Raw genomic sequence first — 21,053 nt, forward strand, 5'->3', positions numbered from 1 at the left:
CTGGGGGAATTCCTAGGGAAATATTGTTCTTCCCAAGAACAATATAGGACCCCACGCCTTAACTTCACCCGAGCCCACATCCGTGCCACCTTTCCCTCCTCCCGCAAGAGCGCAGGGCTGAGCGGGGCTGCAGAGATCGGGCTGGGCTGTCACAGAGGAGCGGGAAAAACAGTCAAGCAACAGGTTTGTCCTCCCAGATCAGCTGCTTGTCACCTCGGAGATGTGCCAGCCTGGCCATGCCCTGGTGAGGCAAACCCACCGTCAGACCCAGGGCTGCCCCCTCCCCATCCTGTACCCTCCATCCTCTTCCTCCCCCGGGGCTGGCGCCCCGCCCCGTGCCCGGAGGCGGGACCGGGGCCGGGGCCGGGGCCGGGGCCGGGGCCGGGGCTGGCAGGGAGCAAGAGCGAGCTGCACGGAGGGTGCAGGTGGAGAGGCAGCCCTGCCGCACGCATGGCAACCGGCCCCTTCCCTGCAGACCTGCGCCGGCCGCTTGCCTTCGTCCCGCAGCCCCTGGCTTGGATGTGCGGGCTGGTGTCTTCTGAGGAACTGATGCTTTCGGTCCAGACTCCCCACTGATGGCTCTGATCTCCTTTGCTGGCCCCTCGACCCCCAGCCTGGGACCCTCAGCCTCTCCACAGGGAGTGAGGATGCTCGCTTTCCTCCTGGCAGGCTGTGACAGCCAGCTGCCAGTCGCCTCGGAGTATTTTCCCATGACGTGTCCCTGCCTTGCTGGGTTGTCAAGCCTTCTTAGTCTGTGAAAATTCCCCTAGCTTCACCAGCATCCTCCGGGGCTGCTGTCTCTTTGGCTTTCTGGTCTTCACCCACCCTATTCCTTGGCCACATCCTATTCAGACCTCGTCCTCGGCTTGTCCTGCCCCTTCAGAGTCTTTGAGAAAAGTGGACAGCTTCACATGGAGGTACGGGAAGAGGTTGTCCTTGTTTGATAGGATACTGGCTGCAGCGGGAACGATTTGGGAGCCATGAGCCGTCGGTTCATCCGTGGTCTCTCTGGAGCCACAGTTTTCCTTGTCAGTGTGGCTCTCCTCTCCATGCGGCACCGGGGGGCTCGAGAAACGGCTCGGTACCCAGGACTCAGGGAGGGAATGTTGGAGAAGCTGGAGCGATGGAGCAAAGTGAGCCCAGAGGATGCCACGGGAGGTGGTGGCAGGGAGCAAAAGGACCTGCAAGTCCATCCTCTGGAGGGATACAGGACTGAGGGAAGCCTGACCCTTGGGGACATTTTCATAGCCGTGAAGACAACCAAGAGATTTCACCAGAGCAGGATGAAGCTGCTCCTGGACACGTGGATATCCCGAGCAAGACAGCATGTGAGCGTGTGGATTTGGGCTAGAGAGGGGGTGTTTGGTAATGGGGCAGGGATGGGGTGTCGGGGGGGGGGGGGGGGGGGATAAAGGGCAAAGGAAGGGGAAGCTGGGCACTGCAGTCCCACCCAGTACTTTGCCTCATTTTCCCTAATTCTTGCTTCTGTTCACATTGAAAGGGGGATGCTACCCAGCAAAATGTTTCACTGGTAGCTGTTTCATGGGAAAGGCTGGCAGAGAAGGTGAAGAGCTTGTGTGTGGGCCCTTCCCATGAAGGCTGGGAGGACGAGTGCTCTTAGCATGCATCACCTGCCCCTAACTTAAGCCTGAATCTTTCAGCTTGAGGTGGAGGGGATTTTATTTCCCTTTTTTATCCAGTAACACTGGGGGCTGCAGACTGCCTGGGCCACACCAGACTGAGAGCACAGATTGTTCTGGGTCTGTATGAAATGGCGGTTTTCTGCCTCCTAGTGCCATGAGTTTGCTAGGTTTTGAGCCGAGTGGCTCCCCCTGGCCCTCCATCAGGATGTCCGCATTGCGCCTGGGCACCCTTTGCCTCAGGTCGGTGTGGTGCAGAGGGCAGGAGAGCGAGGCTGCAGGACGTGGGTGCAGGATGGGTGTTTGCAGCCCTGTCCACTCCCCAGCACATCAGCACAATCCATGCCTTGCTTTCTTAGGCAGATCCCCTCATGTGCACAATCTTGAAGTGATGTGATTTGGCTTTTTAAATATTTTTTTATAACTGGGGGTCTGATGTTTTCACCCTTTGCTAAAGCAGAGTTTGGAGAGTTTCCTTCCTGTTAGAGGAACTGATCTGGGGCACCACATTGGTGGTGCTGTGCAGACTGGCTTACTGGTAGGCAGAAGTACTCCCGAGAGCCTGGGTACTTCTCTCTCTCCCTCACAAAGCCGCTCCTCAAGAAAGAAGAAATCCTGTGGCTGCCCCCAAGGCGTTGTTTTTTTGCCTCTGCTTGTGTGTGCTGGGCCCCTAGAAGGGGGGCGGAGGCGGAGGTATTGGGTAGGAGAGCGCTTGAAGCAATGCAGGGTTTTCTGGGTAAGGGTGGTTTTCCACTTCGTGGTGCTGCAACTGTCTGGTCTGCTGTGGTCGTTGCAGGAAGCCGTGTCCTATTTTGAGCATGCTTCCTCTCCTGTCTGTGCGTCCCTCTCAGCATCTGAGATGCCCTGCTTCCTCCTCCAGATGCACTTCTCCTCTCCGCCCGACCTCAGCCCGGCAGCTCTTTGGAGAAACCAAACCCAACGGCATGGCTGCACTGGCATTAAGATATTGTGACTGGGGCTTTTGGAGTGGGTTTTTCAGGAGCAGCTCACCTTTCCGTCCTTGTGTGTTTGAGAAATAGGTGCCTGGCCATTCTGCTGATGACAGGAATTAGATACCAACTCCCCAGATTCATCTGACCCTCTCTGGCAGGCAAATGACGTCCAAACCTGGGAAGAGGTGTTGAATTTTCCATGCTGATGCCAGCCTCTAGGAAAGCTTCACAGACTGAGCAGGAGAATAGGAAGGAAGGGTAGAGCAGGAGCGTCAGTCATTTTTAAACAGTGCTTTTTCATTGTTCTCAATTTTTGTTGCAAGCTCAGTGTTTTCCTCCTCCCAGCCTCAATTTTCCATGTTTTTCTTCTGCTTTTTTTACTAAATGACCTTGAGGGCAGCAGAGCAGTGGTGGGAAGGGAGGTAAAGAGAAGTACATGAAAGTCAAAAGCTTTTTTTTTTTTTTTTTTAATATACTGCTGCTGGAGGGGTTTTTTGGAGGTAGGGGAAAGGGTTAGTTTTTAAAAAACTGACAGTATAGAAACCTTGCATAGCAAAAAAAAGAAAGCTCTCAATTTGCAAAGGACATGTAATTGTTGTGGGGCCAGGGATAGGGCACCAGACCTCCTATTATTGAGTCTCCATAAGGAGAGGCATAGGCTTTAAGAGCCAGTCTCTGAGAGATCCAGGTCTCAAAAGCCCTGATGTGCAGAGACTGCCTCCTCCTAGGGCTGACCCACGATCTTGCTGTCTCACTCACCCTTACTCATGGCTGAAGACCGATTCAGTGGGTCTTCTCTGCAGGTGGCCAGTGGGGAAATTTTAGCAGCTGGCTGTGCTGCTGATGCCAAGCCTGGTTTCAGAGCTGGTTACCTGCGTGGTGTCCTCCTGGAGGAAGCAACCCAGACTTCACAGGTCGGGCTTAGGTGACCGTAACAGAAGGTGGGAACAGCTGTGTTTTTTATAGCTAGGACAGACTGTACAGGAGCCAAATGAAAAGTCCTCTGTGTTGGACTCTGTTGGGATAGTCAATAAGAGAGAGATATTTTCCCTGAAACTGCACAGTTTAAACAGAAGATATGCAGCTGGTAGGAGATGGGGAACGGGAAGTGTGGGGTGGGGTGGGTGCTCATCACTGGAAGTTGGACCATGCTCTGCCTCTTGAGAACTGATTCACGACAAACTTTCCACTGGAGCTTGATGTGGAAGTCAATTCAGCAAAAGGCCTTTTCCTCAGAAAAGGCTTCATCTAATCAGAAGTGTCGGTTTTGATGACTGTTTAGGCTGGACAGCATCTTAGAGTGGCATACATTCTTGGCCCCAGTACTTTTGATGGAGGTAAGTCTAGGTTTCTGGTCTGAAATATTTTTGGAAATGTAAACTAATTCTAGCACCTCCCCTCCTTTCAGAAACCTAAACATCCAACTGATTGAAATGAAACCTTTAAATGACCCATCCTGAACTGGCTTTCGCATTTTTCAGTGTTGTGAACATACTATAGATTTTGAATCTCTTCTCCGAGCAGGGGAACAGCTTCCTGCCCAGCCGCACCAGTAACACATAACCAATTTTGGAGGCTGTTTCTTCCTGGAGGAGGGATACCCTGGGAACCTGGGAGATGAATGTAGTCATGGTTTGTCAGATTTCACACCTTTATTCCCTTTTCCTAGTTTTGCCTTGCTAGGCTACTTTCCCGGTTTGGGGTGAGGGGGCCTCAAAGTCTAGTGTTTATCAATTGCATGGGCACTTATGTTCATGGAGAACTGCCAGGCAAAGCTGTTGGACACGAGTGGCTCCATATCACTGCTGGCACTGCTATCCAGCAGACATCCTTTCCTATTCAGCCATCTTCTCTGCTCTAGAATGGAGGGATGCCTTCTACGCTGCATCCCTCCTCAAGCCCAGATCGGCTGCCCTGCAGCAGCAGCCAGCCACCCCGTGCTGCTCTCAGTGTGGGTGGGAGCCAGGCTCTGTGATATCCCCCCACGCCTGGCAGGAGGAACCATGCTGGGGTGATGTGGTGCAGGAGGCGGGTGGGAAGCTGTGGGTGAACGGCTGCTCCATGAGCCCACAGGCTGCCTACCAGAGCGGGCAGCCCATGAGCACTGAGGCACCACGACAGGAGATCCTGCATGGCCCCATAGATGGCCTGGTGGAGAACAGGAGGGTGGATATAGTGGGGAGGCTGCTTCTGTCCACCCCGTTTGTCCGCAGGGACACAAGTGACAGTGAGTGTTCCTCTGTTTGCACATCCCCAATGGGGACAGTAGGTCTGGCGTGGCCAGAGAGACCTTCTGAATCTCTTCCAGGCTCCATTAGTATGACCAACAGCAGCTGGTGTCTCCTTGAGAAAGACCTGTGTAACTGGGCCAAATGCGCTCCAGGCAGGTTTTTAGCTGGGGCCCTCCTCTCTCTCATCCCAGCCATCATGTGTGGCTTTGCTGAGGGACACAGGGCAGCAGTCGCTTGGATTACAGCAGCAGCTGCTGTTCCAGATTTTCCACTCTCGGAGGCATGAGGGATGGAGAGATGAGGATGCAGGCAGCTGCCTGTGCTGTTGTGATCTGTTTCAGGACAGAGCCAGCACACATGCACCAGCATCTCTGGAGTACTGCAGCCAGATGTACCATGGAGATTAGAGTTTGGGAGAGCCAGAGAAATGAGATTTGCTTAGCTGCCACACTCATAGCCACTTTTCCCAGTTCTTTTGGAGAGTCTGGTGTTCCCCATGGTGACAATGCTACTTCATCCCTGGGTTCCCACAGAAACATGTTGGACATCTGCAAAAAAGCATTACCCATCTTGCATCAAGAGGAAGGTGGGAACCTTGGAATATTTTCACAAGTAGAAAATCTGGGAAAAGATACAGATTCCCATTTTAAGTCAATCAGATATGATGTTTATTAGCTGATTTTATACCTGTAAGCAAGTCATTTCCCGCAGCAGAGTTTCTGGTTTTTTTGAAAATGTCAGAAAGTTTCGATGGTTTCAGAACTTTTTTCTTAAGATGAAATATTTGTCATAGTGGAAATTTCTGGCTCTGACACGCTAGCAAGGGGAATCCCGTGCCACTGACAATCCGTGCCTTGCCTGAAGGTTGTGATACGGTCCCCTGACCCAGAGTGACTCCTTTACCTGAGACTTAGCTAATTGCTTCTTGTCCTGTGATCACCTTGAAAGTGGTTTTAACTAAGAGAGTTTACCAGTTGGGTGGGGTAGGAAGGTGTGCGTGGCCTGTGACTGCAGGCCACTGTTGGAAGGTAATTCCCCAAGTCACTGTAGCATGTACATTTGAGATCATGAAACCATCCTGCTGTCTTTGCTCGAGCCAGGTGGTCTCTGAGGGTCCTTCATTGCCTCCTTATCATGTGCAGAACATTTCTTTTGCCACGTCCTTCTGATGGGGGCATATGTCCCAAATGCTGGGTGGGTGTGGGGAAACGTAGAGACTCTTGTCTCCTCGTCAGAGACTTTGGGAGCAGTGGTGGCTCCTGGAACTATTGTCTGCCTGCCTCGTCCCCTTTGTCCCGGCCCATGTGCTGCCTTTAACCAGCCTGTGGGCAGCTGGTGGAGATGCTGTTTATGGCTCGCGACTCCTTTTTGATTTCACGAAAGCTCATTTTCTGCCTGAAGAAAGCTTTTCTCTACCAGCCCTGATCCTCGCCTGGCCCTGAAGTGGGGGAGATGTGCCACATAATGGCAGTGAGGGGGATTAGAGAGGCCTGGGGGTGGAGGAAGAGGAGGAGGAGGCGGGAAGCAGCAGGGGGCTGTGCACACTTAACACACAAACAGATGTTCTCCGTTTAACCCGAGCATCATTCAGCCATGGTGCTTTCATTCTTCTACCACCGACACCTAAGCCAGGGCTCCCTCACCCACTCACTTGGTGTCATGGGTCCCCTTCTCCCTGTTCCCAAGGTAGTGGGGCAGGGCAAATGAAGCCACAGAAGTGCTGATGATGGTGCCATGTGGGAATGGGGAGTGCGGCCGTCCCTCTGCTCATCTGGTGCCTGGGAGTGGGGCACAGCAGCAGGGGATGGAGTGGGGTGACCATGGCCGGCATGTCCAGCTGCGGGGAGAAAGGGGTGGGTGGCCAGGAGCAGCACCAGCTCCAGCCCTGAGAGTAACCTCCTTTCCTTATTTCCCCAGACCTATGTCTTCACCGATGAAGAAGATGATGCCCTGAAAAGGAGAATGGGTAATGACCTGTCCTATAACACCACCTCCCCACCTCCTTCAGCCTCTGAACAGCCACAGTCTTGGGAGGTGGGTCCAGCATGAAGGCTGGCTCTCCTACGCCAGTGCTGCCTCTTGAAGCACACCCCTTGCCATGTCCTGTGGGAGGACCCCAAGCTGCAGCAGTGATGATCTGGTTTGGTTGGCTTACTCCAGGGCATGCAGCCAACTGGAGGCAGGGTGCTGTCTGCCTTAAAGCATCCATGGGTAGAAGCAGCCCATGAGAGAGGCCTTCAGCTCCTGCACCCTGGCTGGCAGTGGGCAGGGTGGAAGTGCGGTTGGCAGGTGTCCTAGTCTTGGCCAAGATGTTTGGCTTTCTCCAGGTTTCATCTCCTGATAGGGGGAAGGATGGAGTCCACATCACCGTGGGCTCGGATGCCTGTTTGGGGGACTGCGAGGAGGCTGGCTGTGAACAAACCCCTTCCCTCCCACCCAGAGGTCCTCCCCATGACCGTGTGAAGCAGGCCGCCCCAAGCCACAGCCTTCTCTCTCCTGGCAGGTGACCATGTGGTCTTCACCAACTGCTCTGCCGAGCACAGCCACCCGGCCCTCTCCTGTAAGATGGCTGCTGAGTTTGACGCCTTCCTAGCCAGCGGCCGGAGGTAAGACAGGACTGCCATGGGGGGACCCCTGTGAGGAAGAGGCACACTCCTCACCACAAACCTTTTGTGTCTTTGTTCCTGTCTTCCCCCAGCTGGTTTTGCCATTTGGATGACGACAACTACCTGAACCCTCGGGCCCTCCTGAAGCTCTTGTCTTCCTACTCTGTGACGTGGGATGTTTACCTGGGGAAACCCAGCCTGAACCGACCCATCCGCGCCTCCGAAACGCTGCCAAACAACCAGACGGTACAGCCCGTGGTGGTGGTACGGGGGTCAATGGGTTGTTTTTAGTGCTCCGGCTCATTGGCCATAGATGTACCCCAAGGAGAGACAGGTCCTAAGAGCAACAGGCAACAGCTGAAAACTTGCCAGTCTTGTCTGAACATGGTTGTAGGTGTTGACTCAATCTGGTCTACCTAGGGGAAGAGTCCCACGTTGCTGCTGCGCCTTTGGGTACCTCTGCCTGACTTGGGCAGCCTACCTGCTGCTGCCAGCAGGAACTTGGCCACTCCAAATATGAGGAGGTCAAAATCCATGCTGTACTGCTGGCAAGTCCTTTTTCTGGGCATCAGTCAGGGGTCTGGGGTGACAATAGGGCTGTGTCTATCGTGGCATCAAAGCTGGGTTTCCAGCATTCCCATCTCAGGAAGTATGGTATTGTCTGAGCCTCTGCCATTGATTTTCTCTGCTGTTTCTCTCCAGAAATCTGTGCGCTTCTGGTTTGCCACAGGAGGGGCTGGGTTTTGCATCAGCCGCAAGCTGGCAAGCAAGATGGTGCCGTGGGCCAGGTGAGCTGTGCAGCCGGTGAGTGTGGGAGCCTTTGGGGATGAGGAACACAGCCTCACATTAATTTCTGGCAGTGGTAGACCTGAATTTGCGTATGTGGTGTTTGCAAGGATGTTTGCAAGGGTGCAGAGTGCCACCTGCTACACATCTGCAAGCACCCGGGACTGGAGGAAGGATGTAGTGGGTGGGTCTGCCACCTGATTAAAAAGAGGCAAGAGCAGGCACGTTGTTCCCCCCACTCCTTCCCATCCCTTCCAGCTTCCTCTGACTCTTCCTAAGTGCTTTCACTGTCTGCCTATCTCCTCTCCCTTTAATCTGCCTCTTTCCAGCCTCCTGTACCTCCCTCCTGAGCTAATTTCATGTTCCCCCACCCCAAACCCTCTTCGGCTTCTTACAGTGGCCACTGTAATTTCCTCAGCTTGCTGCATGGAGAACAGAGGTAGGTCCTGGGGTCTTGTGTTAGCCCAGCCTACAACAAAATGATGTTTTCCATGATGCCCTAGGTTATATCACAGGCTATATGCACATACACTGATAGGCAATGGCTGTGGCAGCCTTAACCAGATCTGTGCATACCCAGAAAGACAGATTCGATCCACACCAGGTGGCTGGTTTAGCTGAAGCCCATGATACATATTTTATGGTAGACCCAGACAGGAGGATGATCTGTGATCTAAGGTAAAATGAAGGTGGCATGGATAGATAACACCTAACCTGGCATAAAGCCTGCCACTACTGTGTTAAAATGCTTAAAACACATTTGAACTAGCTGAGGGGTGTTACAGTAAACAGTGCCTCATGCTGTGTGGCTGCTTCCAGTTACTGGAGCCTTAAAATTGGGTTTAGCCTGTCACCAAAGGATGGCCAAGTGCATGGTGTTACATTACAGTGGAGCCATGGATGGCTTATTCAGGCTGCAAGAGACTGTCCTGTTTCTTCTTCCCCCTGGTCCTGGCCATGTGGTCCCACTGTTTCTCTTGTGCTGGCTTGTCTGACCCCTCCAGGGACTCAGTGCAGCTCACCTAACAGGTGAAAAAGTGGCTTGGCAAAGTCTGCCAGCTCTCTGCATCAGCTCACCGAGGAGCTGGATACGTATCAGGGACAATACTGGACAATTGGTGGGACAGCATGGCTGGGCACATGCCCAGATCTTTGCAGGTGGAACTCAGGGATTTCTTGCCTAGTTGCAAGATTTACTCTGGTTTTCAGTTAAGTCCTTCATTTGTCTCCCACCTAAGTAGATGCCTGTATCCCCCCTACCCTTGTCCTAACCCACACAGCCCTACTCTCTTCCAGTGGCAGGAACTTCCTGAGCACTTCAGAGCTCATCCGCCTGCCGGATGACTGCACTGTGGGTTACATCATTGAGTGCAAAGTCGGTGGGCAACTGTTGCCCAACACGCTCTTCCACTCCCACCTGGAGAACCTGCGGCTCATCCCCTCCTCTCGGCTCACGCAGCAGGTGAGGAGGGGAAACGGAGCAAGAGGGAGTTGTGTGTGGAAGGAGAGGTGGAGGAGGGGAGCTGACAGGCACATTGCCCTGTTGGTGGCACTGATGTGGATTGAATCAATTGTCTGCTCTTTTGGGGAGGCTTTGCTGACAAATGTTTCTTTGAAATAAGAAGCAGATGTTGCTGGCAGCATGGATGCCAGTCACAGTGTCCCTGGGGTCAGTGGTGGGGAGAACATGTGTGGGGAGTGGTGCAAGGATTGAGGGCAGCCTTGGGGGAACATGGCACAAGGACAAGCAGAAATGGTGATTGATTGGGGAAGGCGCTTTGACATGGCACCATGTCTGCCTTGCATGGGGAGATAACAAAGGGTGTAGGGGGCTTGGAGAGGCAAAGGACTAGCACGGTGGACCACCATGGGAAGGAAGAGGTGGAAGGCAGAGGCCAAGCCAGCAGAGAAGGAACCAGAATGGCAGCTTCTGTTGCCCAAAGCAAGTTCCTTGCTCCTGAACTCACCTCACCTCCCCTGCTCCTTTCTCACCACCCCTTTTTGCAGGTCACCCTCAGCTACGGTGTCTTTGAGAACAAACTCAACGTTATTGAACTCAGTGGCCCCTTCTCACCCCAAGAGGATCCCTCAAGGTACGGGGCATGAGTACTTGGGGTGTTACTGTGGTGTGAGCCCTCAGACAATAGGCTGGTATGGGGAGGCAGCCAAATGGGGTGCAGGAGGTCTAGAGTGAGGAACAGAAACCTTGCAGTCACATGGCTTATTGGTGAGGAGCACACGAGCGTTAAGCTGCTTGTGAATGCTTACAAACTTTGCAAACCTTTTTGGATGAGTGGGAAGAAAAGGGGTATCAATACATTTTATTTGGACAATTCCTGAGCCAAAAGTGTAGACATTTATTTCACGTTTTGAGACTGAACAAGCTAACCTTTTACCTCTGGGACAGGAAAAGAAATGTTCTTTTCAACTCAGGAAAGGAAATTCTTGTTGCTTTTTCATTTTTTGTTTTGCTGAGAAAACTGAAGGGAAAAAAGAAAAAGGTTCACTTCAGGCTGACTGCAAACAAAAGTGTTCTTTGATTTACCTTCTCTGCTTTGAGTGAACAAACCTAAAGTTGTTATTTGCAGAGCATGGGTAGGAAGTTCCTGGCTGGAGATAGCAGGGGTGGGAAGCAGCTAGGCGACAAAAAGAGCATCAACAGAACCATGTACCAGGGGCTGGTGCAGTGCCCATCTCCCTGCCTGTGATCAGGGTGAGCCATGGGCTTGGGCTACATGGGCAGAGCTGGATTCAGGTGTCGGAGGGAGGCTTGGCTGCTTAGCTTTGCTGAGACAAGACATCTTGAGGTGAACAACCAGTCCTGGAGCTCTGTAGTGCAGGGTGGGTGCCTGATGTGGGATGGGACATGAGGGAGAAGTCTTCCATTCTCCAGCTGTGCGCTGGTGTAAAAACTGTCACCTGACCTTCCTTTGCTCTCTCCCCAGCAGGTTTCGATCACTCCACTGCCATCTCTATCCTGACACCTCCTGGTGCTTGCAGGCTGTTGGCTGGTGATGCCTGAGCCTCAGCTACAGTGGGTCCTCATGACATCCATTCACTTTGTGCATGTAAAGGATGAGACACTGAAGAAGCTTGGTGCTCCCAACTTTCCCTTTTCTGTGGTGGTCTTGGGGCTGTGTGACGGCTTTTTTGGTCCCTGCTGAATACTGGTGACACAGGACAAGAGACCAGATCTGTGCCAAAGATGGATAACATGGGCTGGACACATGGATGGGCTTCCCATCTTGCTGGGATACATGCAAGGGATGGGAGCAGTATGCTTTCCTGAGCAGATAAAGGATTGGGTGGTGACTGCTGGGCATCTGGGTAGAGACGGGGACCGGCTGCTGCTCCTTGCTGTGGATTCATTTTGCTGGACTAGAAAGGCCCCGGGTGTGGGTAACCAGTGCCCAGCTGAAGAAGGCTGCTAGCATGTTGTGGCTCCAGCCTCTCTGAGCAGGCCTTCTTCCTCCATATCTACCTGTGCTTTCCCCACCGCCCATTCTTCCTGTCCACAGCCCCTTGGCTGAGTCTTTGCTTAGTGAAGGTCTATAGAAATGGAAAATGTGACCATTTCTGTGGTGAATGAGTGCTGGAAAAGCATAGTCCTTGCCTGACAGAGGGGAGATGGGCAGGAAGTACAAAGAATCAGGAATCCCCCCATCTGCTGGGACAATGGAGAGGGTATGGGGTGGGGGAGCCAAGAGGAGACAGATCGAGATGAGGATGGTTCCTGCACCGAACATTGAAGGCTTGATCTTGTATGGCCTTGCATTATTCCTCTCTTTTTACCTTCTTGATACGGGGTCAGGATAATCTCTTGCTCTAATTACCAACTTGTCATCTGAGATTAGACTCCAACTCCTACCTGTGAGAGAGGAGACATAAAGGATTACGACTGGCTGAAAGAGAGGAGAAAGGAAGAGATGGAGAAGGACCGTGCAGGAGCGGATTAGAGGTTACAGCTTCATAATCTTCTCTGTGCCCTGACCAAAAAAATTGTCATGAAGGAATGGAAGCAGCAAGGCAAAGAGCTTTTTATGTCTGCATTTCTTTCCTCCAGATGCTAAGAGCAGCTTTCTGCCTTCCTGTTGTCCCTGCTGAGTGCAACAGGGGGAAGGAGCAACAGGGGCAATTCTGCTTGCTGGGGAATAAACCTTGGCACCATTTTGTCCTTGTACACACGGTTAAATGTCTGGGGGAGAGCATTGCAGGGAAAGCCAGAAGGCAAAGAGGCTGTTTTAAATGGCAGGTGGTGCCACAAACAGGTATTTCTCTTTAAAGAGCCTTTCAAAACACACGGTTGGGATCTGTGAAAGATTCCTGTAATCTCCAGATGAAAGGACAAATGCCCTTTCTCCAAAGAGCTGCTTAGCTTTTATGCTGCTGATGTGACTAAGCCTGCTGCTGGTGGGCTGCAGGAGCCAAGGGCAGCTATCACTGTGCCTCTACCATTTTGAAAACTGGCTATCCTGTGGCCTCTTCCCCCTCCCGACCCCCAAGCACCAGCATCTCCTACACAGCACACACAAGGTTTAAAGGAAAGGCATCAGAAAGACCTTCCACCTCTGAAAAGGGGGATCTAGAAATGAATGAGCACTTTAATTTCTGGAGAAGCAGAAAGCAGGAGCCTGTAGAGCTGTTTTCCAGCCTGGTCATTCTTACTGGCATTTAACCAGCTTGTGAAGCAGCAGAGAGCCCTGCTGCCTTCTCTTGCACAACATGCCTTTGTGCTGGAAATTCATCCTGACCAGGGACAGGGGCTAGATAATGCCAATGACCATTCCTTGAGTTGTGCAAAGCACTTGGCTCACATAGCTATGTGAACCTAGGAACCATGCGGTTCAAAACAGGGACACCCAACTATTGGAAGGCAGGTGCAGCATAAATAAGTCCTGCCCCACAGGTCAAATGATTTGGTCTGAACTTAACCAGAAGATGAAAAATGCTTCTGTGAGAAGTGAGAGTCTTCAAGAGAAATCTACACTACCTGGATATCTTCTTTTTTTCCCATTCAAACTCTCAGCTGTTGTTGTAAATTGAGTCTTTGAGTTAAAAAGATGGTCCTATCTGTAGATGTCCTAGTGACAGTCAAAGCAAAATGTGACTCATGTGCCTCGAGAAGAAGAAACTGGTAGAGTGGACTCCCTTCCCTGGGGAAAAGCAAGGCATAGAAACTGGTAGCCTGCTTTGGATCTTGGCCTCAGCTGGTCTGAACTGGCCTGGTGCCTTGTGCATGGCTGAAGATCAGATGTTAAATGGGTTGAGTCCTTGAGTGGCTGCATGGGGACTGGATTAAGACTGGGCTTCATTGCTGGAGCAGTTAAGCGCCACTTCTGTGGAAAATGTCTTGTCTCATAAGGAAACTGAGAACAGATGAGAAGATGTCTGGGGCAGGGCATCTCTTGGGCTGTAGAGAAACGAATGACAGAAAAGTCCTGTTATGCCTGTGACGACAATGCGCTGGAAAGAAAATAGCTTCTCGGAGTCGACAAAAGAAACCAGGTTTTCTCTAAGAACAGAGAGACAGCTTAAGGGGACATTCACCACATGAAATCTGATCAGCGTTAAAACCTGAGTTAAAATTAGTTTCAGGAATGGTTCCTGCCCTTGGGGCTTGCAGTCAGATGTTGTGGTTTTACAGTCTCATTTTCCTAGTTTATTAAAATGTTTAGCTGCTTGGGAAAATGAGAAACAATCTCACATGAAACTTTTCAGGGGACTGCCTTTTTTTATTTGCCTTCATGATTTTCTGATGTAACTGTTAAAGTTTTTTGAAAGGTTCCACTGGGTCTATTAATTTTTTTTTTTCTCTCTTTTTCTTTTTTTATATCGCTCTCTCTCATTCTCTCTCTCTCACACTCCCTTTTCTCATTGCAGGAAAAAAACCTATCCCAAGAACAAAAAGGGATGGAGACGTGATCTTTTTATTTTACTGGGAATAATGGGGTCAGAGTCAAAGGTGTTGGCATGACCCTGCTGTTGTACAACATTAAGTGTAGTTCAAGGTTTCAAGTACAGAGACCTCCACCTGCCCAACACCATAGCAACCAACACTATTAATGATGTTTAAGCTGTATACTGAAGATTCAGAAAATGGAGAAGGAGGGGGAAAAAAAGCAGTTACAGTATTTGAAATGTAAAGTATTAAGTGAGGCTTTTGTGTTAACAATATCCTTTCTTTCTTCACTTTCCCCTTAGCTGTGAAGAATTTTTATAAGGAAATCCCTATTTGACAGTGCAAAAAAATGCTAATGACTATCCTTTCTTTAGGGGGAAAAGAGAAGTTAGTTGAAATAGGTGGGAAACTGCAGTTGTTACTAAAGGCTAGAAGGGGAGAAAGAAAAATAGCAATGCTAGACAATGCTTCTGTCCCTGGTGCCAACTCCTCTTAACAACTCTGCTGCTGAGGAGAAACAGATTTCTAAGCCACTGTGGGATTTACCCGACTCGTACTCAGATCGCAGCCTTTGGCTCTCTCCCCAGGCCTCTTGCTAAAGATGCAGCCTTCAAAAGACAAGCAGTTTATTAATAAGAAGCCAAAAGGTGAGAAATAGGAACAAGAAGAAAGGAGATTGGAAGGAAAGAAACCACAAAGCAGTGCCTTGGAGGAGAGCAGGGGAATTTAAGCTGTGCATTGAAAGTGCTGTTTGGGAGCTGCCCTGCAATAGTGGGAAAGGGGGTTTTGCCTGCACCCCCAGCTCTGGATGTTTTTGTGATCAGGACAATTGTAGCCCAACAATGCCAGAGAGAATGCCAGCCTGTGAGTCAGAGTTCACCTTGGAAGAGGTGAGATCAGGTTGGTTAGCCTCACACCTCTTTTTATTTTCTTTTTTTTTTTTTTTTTAATAACACTGCAGAGAAGTCGATGTGTTTTCATCTGATAATTATACTCAATTCCTTACAGCAGATTTGGCCTCTTAATTTTGAGGCTTCCTCTGCCCTTGCTTACAATGCAGGGTTTTCGGACAGTCCAGAGGTGGGATCAGCAGCTCTTGTCATTCATTTGTTTAATTTCTTTTGTCTTCAATCCTTGAAAAACCCTACAAGAAAGCTGGCTTGTCCTTTTCTACCACTGGCTACCAGGGCTGTACACACCTGAGCACACTTTTGGAGTGGATGCAGGGGTGAAGGAGGGTGACTGACTCCTCCATTTGGTAACTGCATAGGGAGAGAGAGGCATGGACAATCCTTATGTTTTTCCTCGAGCCACCTGCTAGCAGCTGGTGCCAGAGATGGGATCACATACTAACTGGGACTTTCTTCTGTCCCAAATACTGCTTGGCTTATGGCTCCACTGAAAAGGATGTGACTGTTACAATAGACAAGCAAGACCAGGAAGAAGAATAGAGTCACAAATGTACAAATAACTGTGTCTGTTCTCACCAGCTGGTGCAGGAATTTTTCCTCTAGACTTTCTGCCCAATTACCTGGGAGGTTAAAGGAGTGCAGTGCTTTGCCTCTTTAAGGCTTTTCCTTGACAGCCTGAGATTTTTGTTGCTCCCTGTTTGATTCAGCTTGGACTCCAAGAAAGCTGGGAACTCATCTCTCTTCCTGTTTGAACTGTATGTGATTAATTACAGACCCTGAGAATGGGCTCCTTGCCTATCTCTCATGTTTAAATTGCCTTCCAGGATTTTGCAAGGCTAACAAGCTTCTTCAGATGTTACATCTGACTGTGCCTCGGTCAAGCCTCCCTTGGTTTTGCTGGGAGCTGCATCTGATTCAAAGTGAACTTTGAGAACAAATTAAACTGAGTGCTTTGTACATGGATTTGCTGGCCCTGACCCTTCTGCTGCTGCTTGAGAAGAAGACAGTGTTGATTTAACAACATAGGAAAAAGAAGTGCAACTAAACAGGGCAATTGGATGGGGAGAGATGCTGCTTTTCTGAAGCTCTGCTTTCCCCATCCCACCCCCAGAAGTGGGGCACAGAGAGAATCTGCAGCTGATGCCTTTGGCCCCAGTGTATCATCAGGTGGAGGATATGCCATGAAATATCCAGCATTTGGACTGGCAAAGAATCCAGCAGTCCCAGTTGTGAGCCAAGGCCAGCTTGTGCTTGGTGCTGGACAGAGAGAAAAGCGGTGCCTAGCCTGAAGCACTTGCAACCAGAGACAGGGTGGGAAGGAGGGGAGGGCTTACAGGATCGATGAGACAGTATTGTCACATCTAAGCGGGGGAACAAGATGGTCTTTGGGACAGGGAGGGGCAGAGTTCAGGAGAAAAGAACCCTTTCCACCCAGAAATGTCATGAAGCAACAGATCTGAAGGATGGCTGATAAAAGTACATGGGAAGGGAGAGGTGAGGAATGAAGAAACTGGTTTGGATAAGAGAAAGAACCAGAACAAAATCTACATCCTCTTCATGGCTGTGTTGGCAACTAATGAATGCTGGCCTGAGGACCGGTACCTTGGGGCTTAGGGGTTCAACAAAAAGAGGGGAAAGCTGGAAAGAAAAAGGCAAGGACTGTCTTCCCCTACCCACACACTCAACGCTGGCCTGTGGCATCTCGGTCACGGCTACCCCAGTAGAACAGGAGGAGATGTGGGGCTTGGAAAGAGCATCAAGCTTTACTCTGTGCTGTGTGTCTTCTGCCTGGGGAGACCACATGTAACTTGGCTTTCATGAACACTCAGAGAAGCAGCAGACTGGGGCAATGAGCAGGATGGATGTTCTGAAAAGACTCTGCCCCTTCTTCACTGCCTCGCCTTTGCCACATCATCATCAGCTTTGACTGGAGCGAGGCTGACTGCAGAAGCTGGCCAAGCTCTTTCCGCTTGTGAAGGTGTTTGTTCTAGTGTGCAGGGGAGAACACTCCTCTCCAGGTTCTCGGACAGCCCTGTTTCCCAAAGGCATGGTGTGTGGTGCAGACAGACAGGGTCTTGGTGCAGCTTGTAAGGAGAGCAGGGCCCCTCCATATCCCCCTCCCTTTCCCCCAGCATTCAGCTAGTGTTGGACAGTGTCTGTTTTTAGAATAAGTCACAGAATCAACAGCTGAGCTGATTTTCCAAAGGGACATATACAACAAACAGCCTGCCATCTGCTCTATTGTCCTGGAGTAGCAGCTTGGAGGGTTGGGGGAGAGGAAAGGAGGAGAATGAGGGGAATGGGAAACAGAGGTGGGGGGGAGAGGGTGGGAAGGAGGGGGAGCAGGAGAGAGGAAAAGGCAGAAAGGGGATGCAGGGAGGTCATGGCGAGGGAGAGGAGGGTGAAAGTGGAGGCTGAGGGGAGAGAGATAGAGAAGGAAGCAAAGAAAAAGGGGAGCTCAGTGAAAGTGGGGATGTGGTGAGGGGAGAAGACCAGGCGACAGGCATGGAGGCAAGCAGGGCTTTCTTGGGATCACCCTGGCTGGATCCCCATCAGCGCTGTGAACCACAGGGGCAGGCACTTCCAGCACCCCCATCCTTGCTGAGCCAGACCCTGACTGCAAAAGAAACAAACTGGACTTCGTGGCCTGGATAATCACACCCACACAGCCCTGCCTGCTTGCCTGCTGTACCTGCCCCCCACCCCGCTGCCCGCGTTGGCTTTTATTGAGCGCCTCAGGGCAGGGATTGAACTCCAGGTTTGGCAGCAGAATAAATAACAGCAACATTGGCCTCTCCAGCCTGGGAGGGAGGAGGGCTGGTTTTAATCAAAGGTAAATAACAGTCGGTATTCTCTGACCCTTAATCCAATTTCCTAGAACTGGAGAATAATGTTCCAACTTAGACACGTGGCGCTGGCCCACAGGAGACGGATGGCTACTCAGCCAGCCAGCTGCTGGGCACGGCACAGCCAAGGAGGGCAGAACTGGGGGAGATGCCAGAAGGCAGGTGGTTCATCCTGGCTGGCCTGGGACTGTGCTGTTCTTTTCTGACTCTTCCTTGTGCATTTTCCTTGCTTCAACCATCCCAAAAGATGGGGCTGGTGTGCTGGCAGGCAGCACATCCCCATGAAATGTGGGCCTAGTTGATTAAAGGCTCCCTGATTTGCTCTGTTGACAGGAGAGTTGGGGCCCACCTGCTGCCCCACATCTGCATCCCTGATGGGCATTTTGCCTTCCATGGTGACCTGGAGAATGGTGATTATGAAGTCACTCTTGCTGTTATATGATCATGGCAGGAATCACTATGAGTTCCTGCTACATGACAAGTGTAAGCAAGATTTCAGTGTTGGAAAGAAATGTTTGTGTTGTTACTAGTCTGGTAATACAAGGGTCTGTGTGATTGGAGAGTTTGCCCTCTGACTTGGTCACATATTAGAATCACAGGGAATTAAAGACATGGTGTTATTGAGCTATCGGGAGGTTATCTAGTCCTGCAGCAGGGCCAGCCACCTTACACCCCTTCTGTCAGATGTTTTTCCAACTGACTCTTAAAACATGTTGTTCTGGTCCAGACTATTGGCATCAGATTGGAAAGCCAGGTTGCTGGTAACAAAGCACTGGTACCAGGTTGAGCATTGAAAGAGAGGTTTGTTCTGCAACTCTGTGATAACACCAATTTGTAGCTGCCCATGGAGCAACTCTGTCAGGCTCTTGGACACTGCTTTCTCCTCTGCGGGACAGATGATTTGCAATTATCTGGAACAAAAATGGCCTGGTGAGGCCAGGAGGTGTTTGGAAAAAGGCAGAGACACATATTAGAGCTGAGGACAGAGGTGGCCAGCCCCTTTTCAGCCCTTTCATCTTGCAAAATCAGCTGGCAGTCCACAGCAGGGGCTTGAGCTGCTGTGAAGACAGAGCACCTGTCCACCCTGTGGGTTGACCATGGTTTTAAGACCACTTTTCAGACTAAGCCTTTTGTAAGCCTCAAGGCCATGGAGAGAAATCACCTCACCAAAAGCTTTCTGGTGGTGAATGTGGCCCAACACACACAGCACTTGAGTGAATGCCACTTCCTGGTCGTACAATACGGACAGATCAAGTGCAGGTGGGACAGCCGAGTCCATCCTCCCATCTCAATCTCTGCTTTTCCAGTGTGGGTGATGAGAGCCTGGGATTCAGCAGCAATGGGGACAGAGAGCACCCAGACACATCCAGGGCAACACAGGCTAGGAGTGCTGAGAGCCTAGCCTGAGAAGCAAGGTCTGTCCCACACAGAGACTAAGAGGATGGCTGATCCTTACAATGACCTACCCAGACAGGTCAGAAATGCAGCTCTGGAGATGCCTTATGTTCATTCAGCTCCCCAGACATGGGCACACACTTCACTACCTGTCATCCAGTCCTGCCCTTAGGGAGTCCAGTACTGCTGCTGAAAATATTGGCAGAAGAGAGGAAGGGGAAAAATATCTTTTACATCTAGTTGACTGTATGTTTCTTTTTCCCTTGCTCAGCTCACTCCAGGAAGCACACTGCTTTTGGAACTGTCTGAAGCCCCCGGAATGGCCCCTGCCCTCTGTTCCAGGAAGGGGGCAGGAGGAGGAGAGGGGCTGCGGGGCTGGGAGGCGGCAGGCTCTGGTCAGCACCCTGGACAGGGACGGACCTGGCGAGCCCCTGCCTTGCCTTGCCTTGCCTGGCTCTGCCCTGCCTTTCTTTGCCTTCCCTTGCCTTCCCCTGCCTTTCTTTGCCATCCTCTACCTTGCCTTGCCTTCCCCTCCCTTGCCTTGTCTTGCCTTCCTCTGCCTTGCCTTGTCTTTCCTTTCCTTCCTTTTTTTCTTGGTCCAGGCTGGCGGGCAGCCTCCTGGTATGGCACGACACTGCTTTGGCTTGCAACCTGCACCAGCCCTTTTTTGCTCTTGCTTAAGAACAAATACACAGTGCTGTGGCTCTGTACGCAGCTGTTCTGAAGCTGTGGCTTAGATCTGGGTTATTTTTTTTCAGATAAATCCTCTTTTCTATCAGATTTGACATCAGGCAATCCCTCCAGATCCCTCCCTTTCTCCCTGTCTGACTTCCCCCTTCTCTTCCCTGTCCTGTGTTCTCTTTCCTTGCATCTGTGCCCTTCCTTCTATATGCCTTCCTCCCCTTTTCTTTCCCTATAGCCAGTGCTCTGTGAATATCATTTAATCTGCTCGCTTTCTGCTGCTCTGCATCTCCACATTACTCTTTGTGTCTCTGCTGCGCTCAAATGTATGTATTTTACTGCTTTCCTTTCTGTATCTCTTTTTTTCACTCCCTCTCCTAGTTGTTTCTCTGTGGTCATTTCCACAGTGCTGTGAGTTTATCAGAGAGCCCTGGAGTTCTGCATGTTGGGATCAGGTGCAAAATACCTAGTAGGTGGTTTTTTTGTTTTTTTTTTTTGGACCCTGCTACAGGTGATGGAGCTTGGCATCTTCTGCAGGGGACTTAACTATTTCACAGACTGCTCCTTGCCTTCCAGCTGATCTGAGGGGGGATTTCCAGGGTGGTGGAGGTAGAAAGCAATCAAAGAGAAGGAATTAAAGCTACAGGCAGTCTGGGAGAGAGTTAGAGTCACTGGTTGATGGATGGTGGACTGGGTAGGGGTCTGATAAAAACCATTTCCTATATCTCAGAAGAGCTCTGGTCTTTGTTTCCCTCATGGTCTGTGCCCACACAGAACAAACAGCCTAGGAATGGGGCAGAAGGCCATAGAGACCTGGAGGGAAAGAAGCAGCTTGCAGAGAGTTGTAGTCAGTGCTCATTCCAGGAATCCAGTGCGGATTTCTATCTCTCTGCTCTTCTTCTCAGAGCCCAGTGTGGGTGGCACAGGAATCATCCCTGGCTTCCCCCGGCAGCTTTGCAACCCCTGAGATGTCCCTGAAGCAGGTCTCCAACACTGATCCAGGACACCAGTAATGTGCATTGACTTATTTGGTAGGAGCTGGTACCTAGCGGACAAGAAAACAGGATGAGGGCTTCGATGCTACTTGGAAGTGTTCCAGTTTGGG

General features: G+C 50.9%; 1 protein-coding gene across 1 annotated transcript; it reads left to right on the top strand.

Annotated features, from left to right (window-relative positions):
• Positions 1-980: 980 nt before the first annotated feature.
• MFNG (MFNG O-fucosylpeptide 3-beta-N-acetylglucosaminyltransferase) lies at positions 981-11,231 on the top strand. Its single transcript, XM_009808777.2, has 8 exons — positions 981-1,328; positions 6,742-6,790; positions 7,328-7,430; positions 7,523-7,676; positions 8,133-8,218; positions 9,513-9,678; positions 10,224-10,309; positions 11,165-11,231. Exons 1-8 carry the CDS (start codon positions 981-983, stop codon positions 11,229-11,231), a joined length of 1,059 nt encoding a protein of 352 aa, XP_009807079.2.
• Positions 11,232-21,053: the final 9,822 nt, after the last annotated feature.

Source organism: Gavia stellata, chromosome 4, assembly GCF_030936135.1.
Source record: "Gavia stellata isolate bGavSte3 chromosome 4, bGavSte3.hap2, whole genome shotgun sequence".
NCBI classification, from domain to species: Eukaryota; Metazoa; Chordata; class Aves; order Gaviiformes; family Gaviidae; genus Gavia; species Gavia stellata.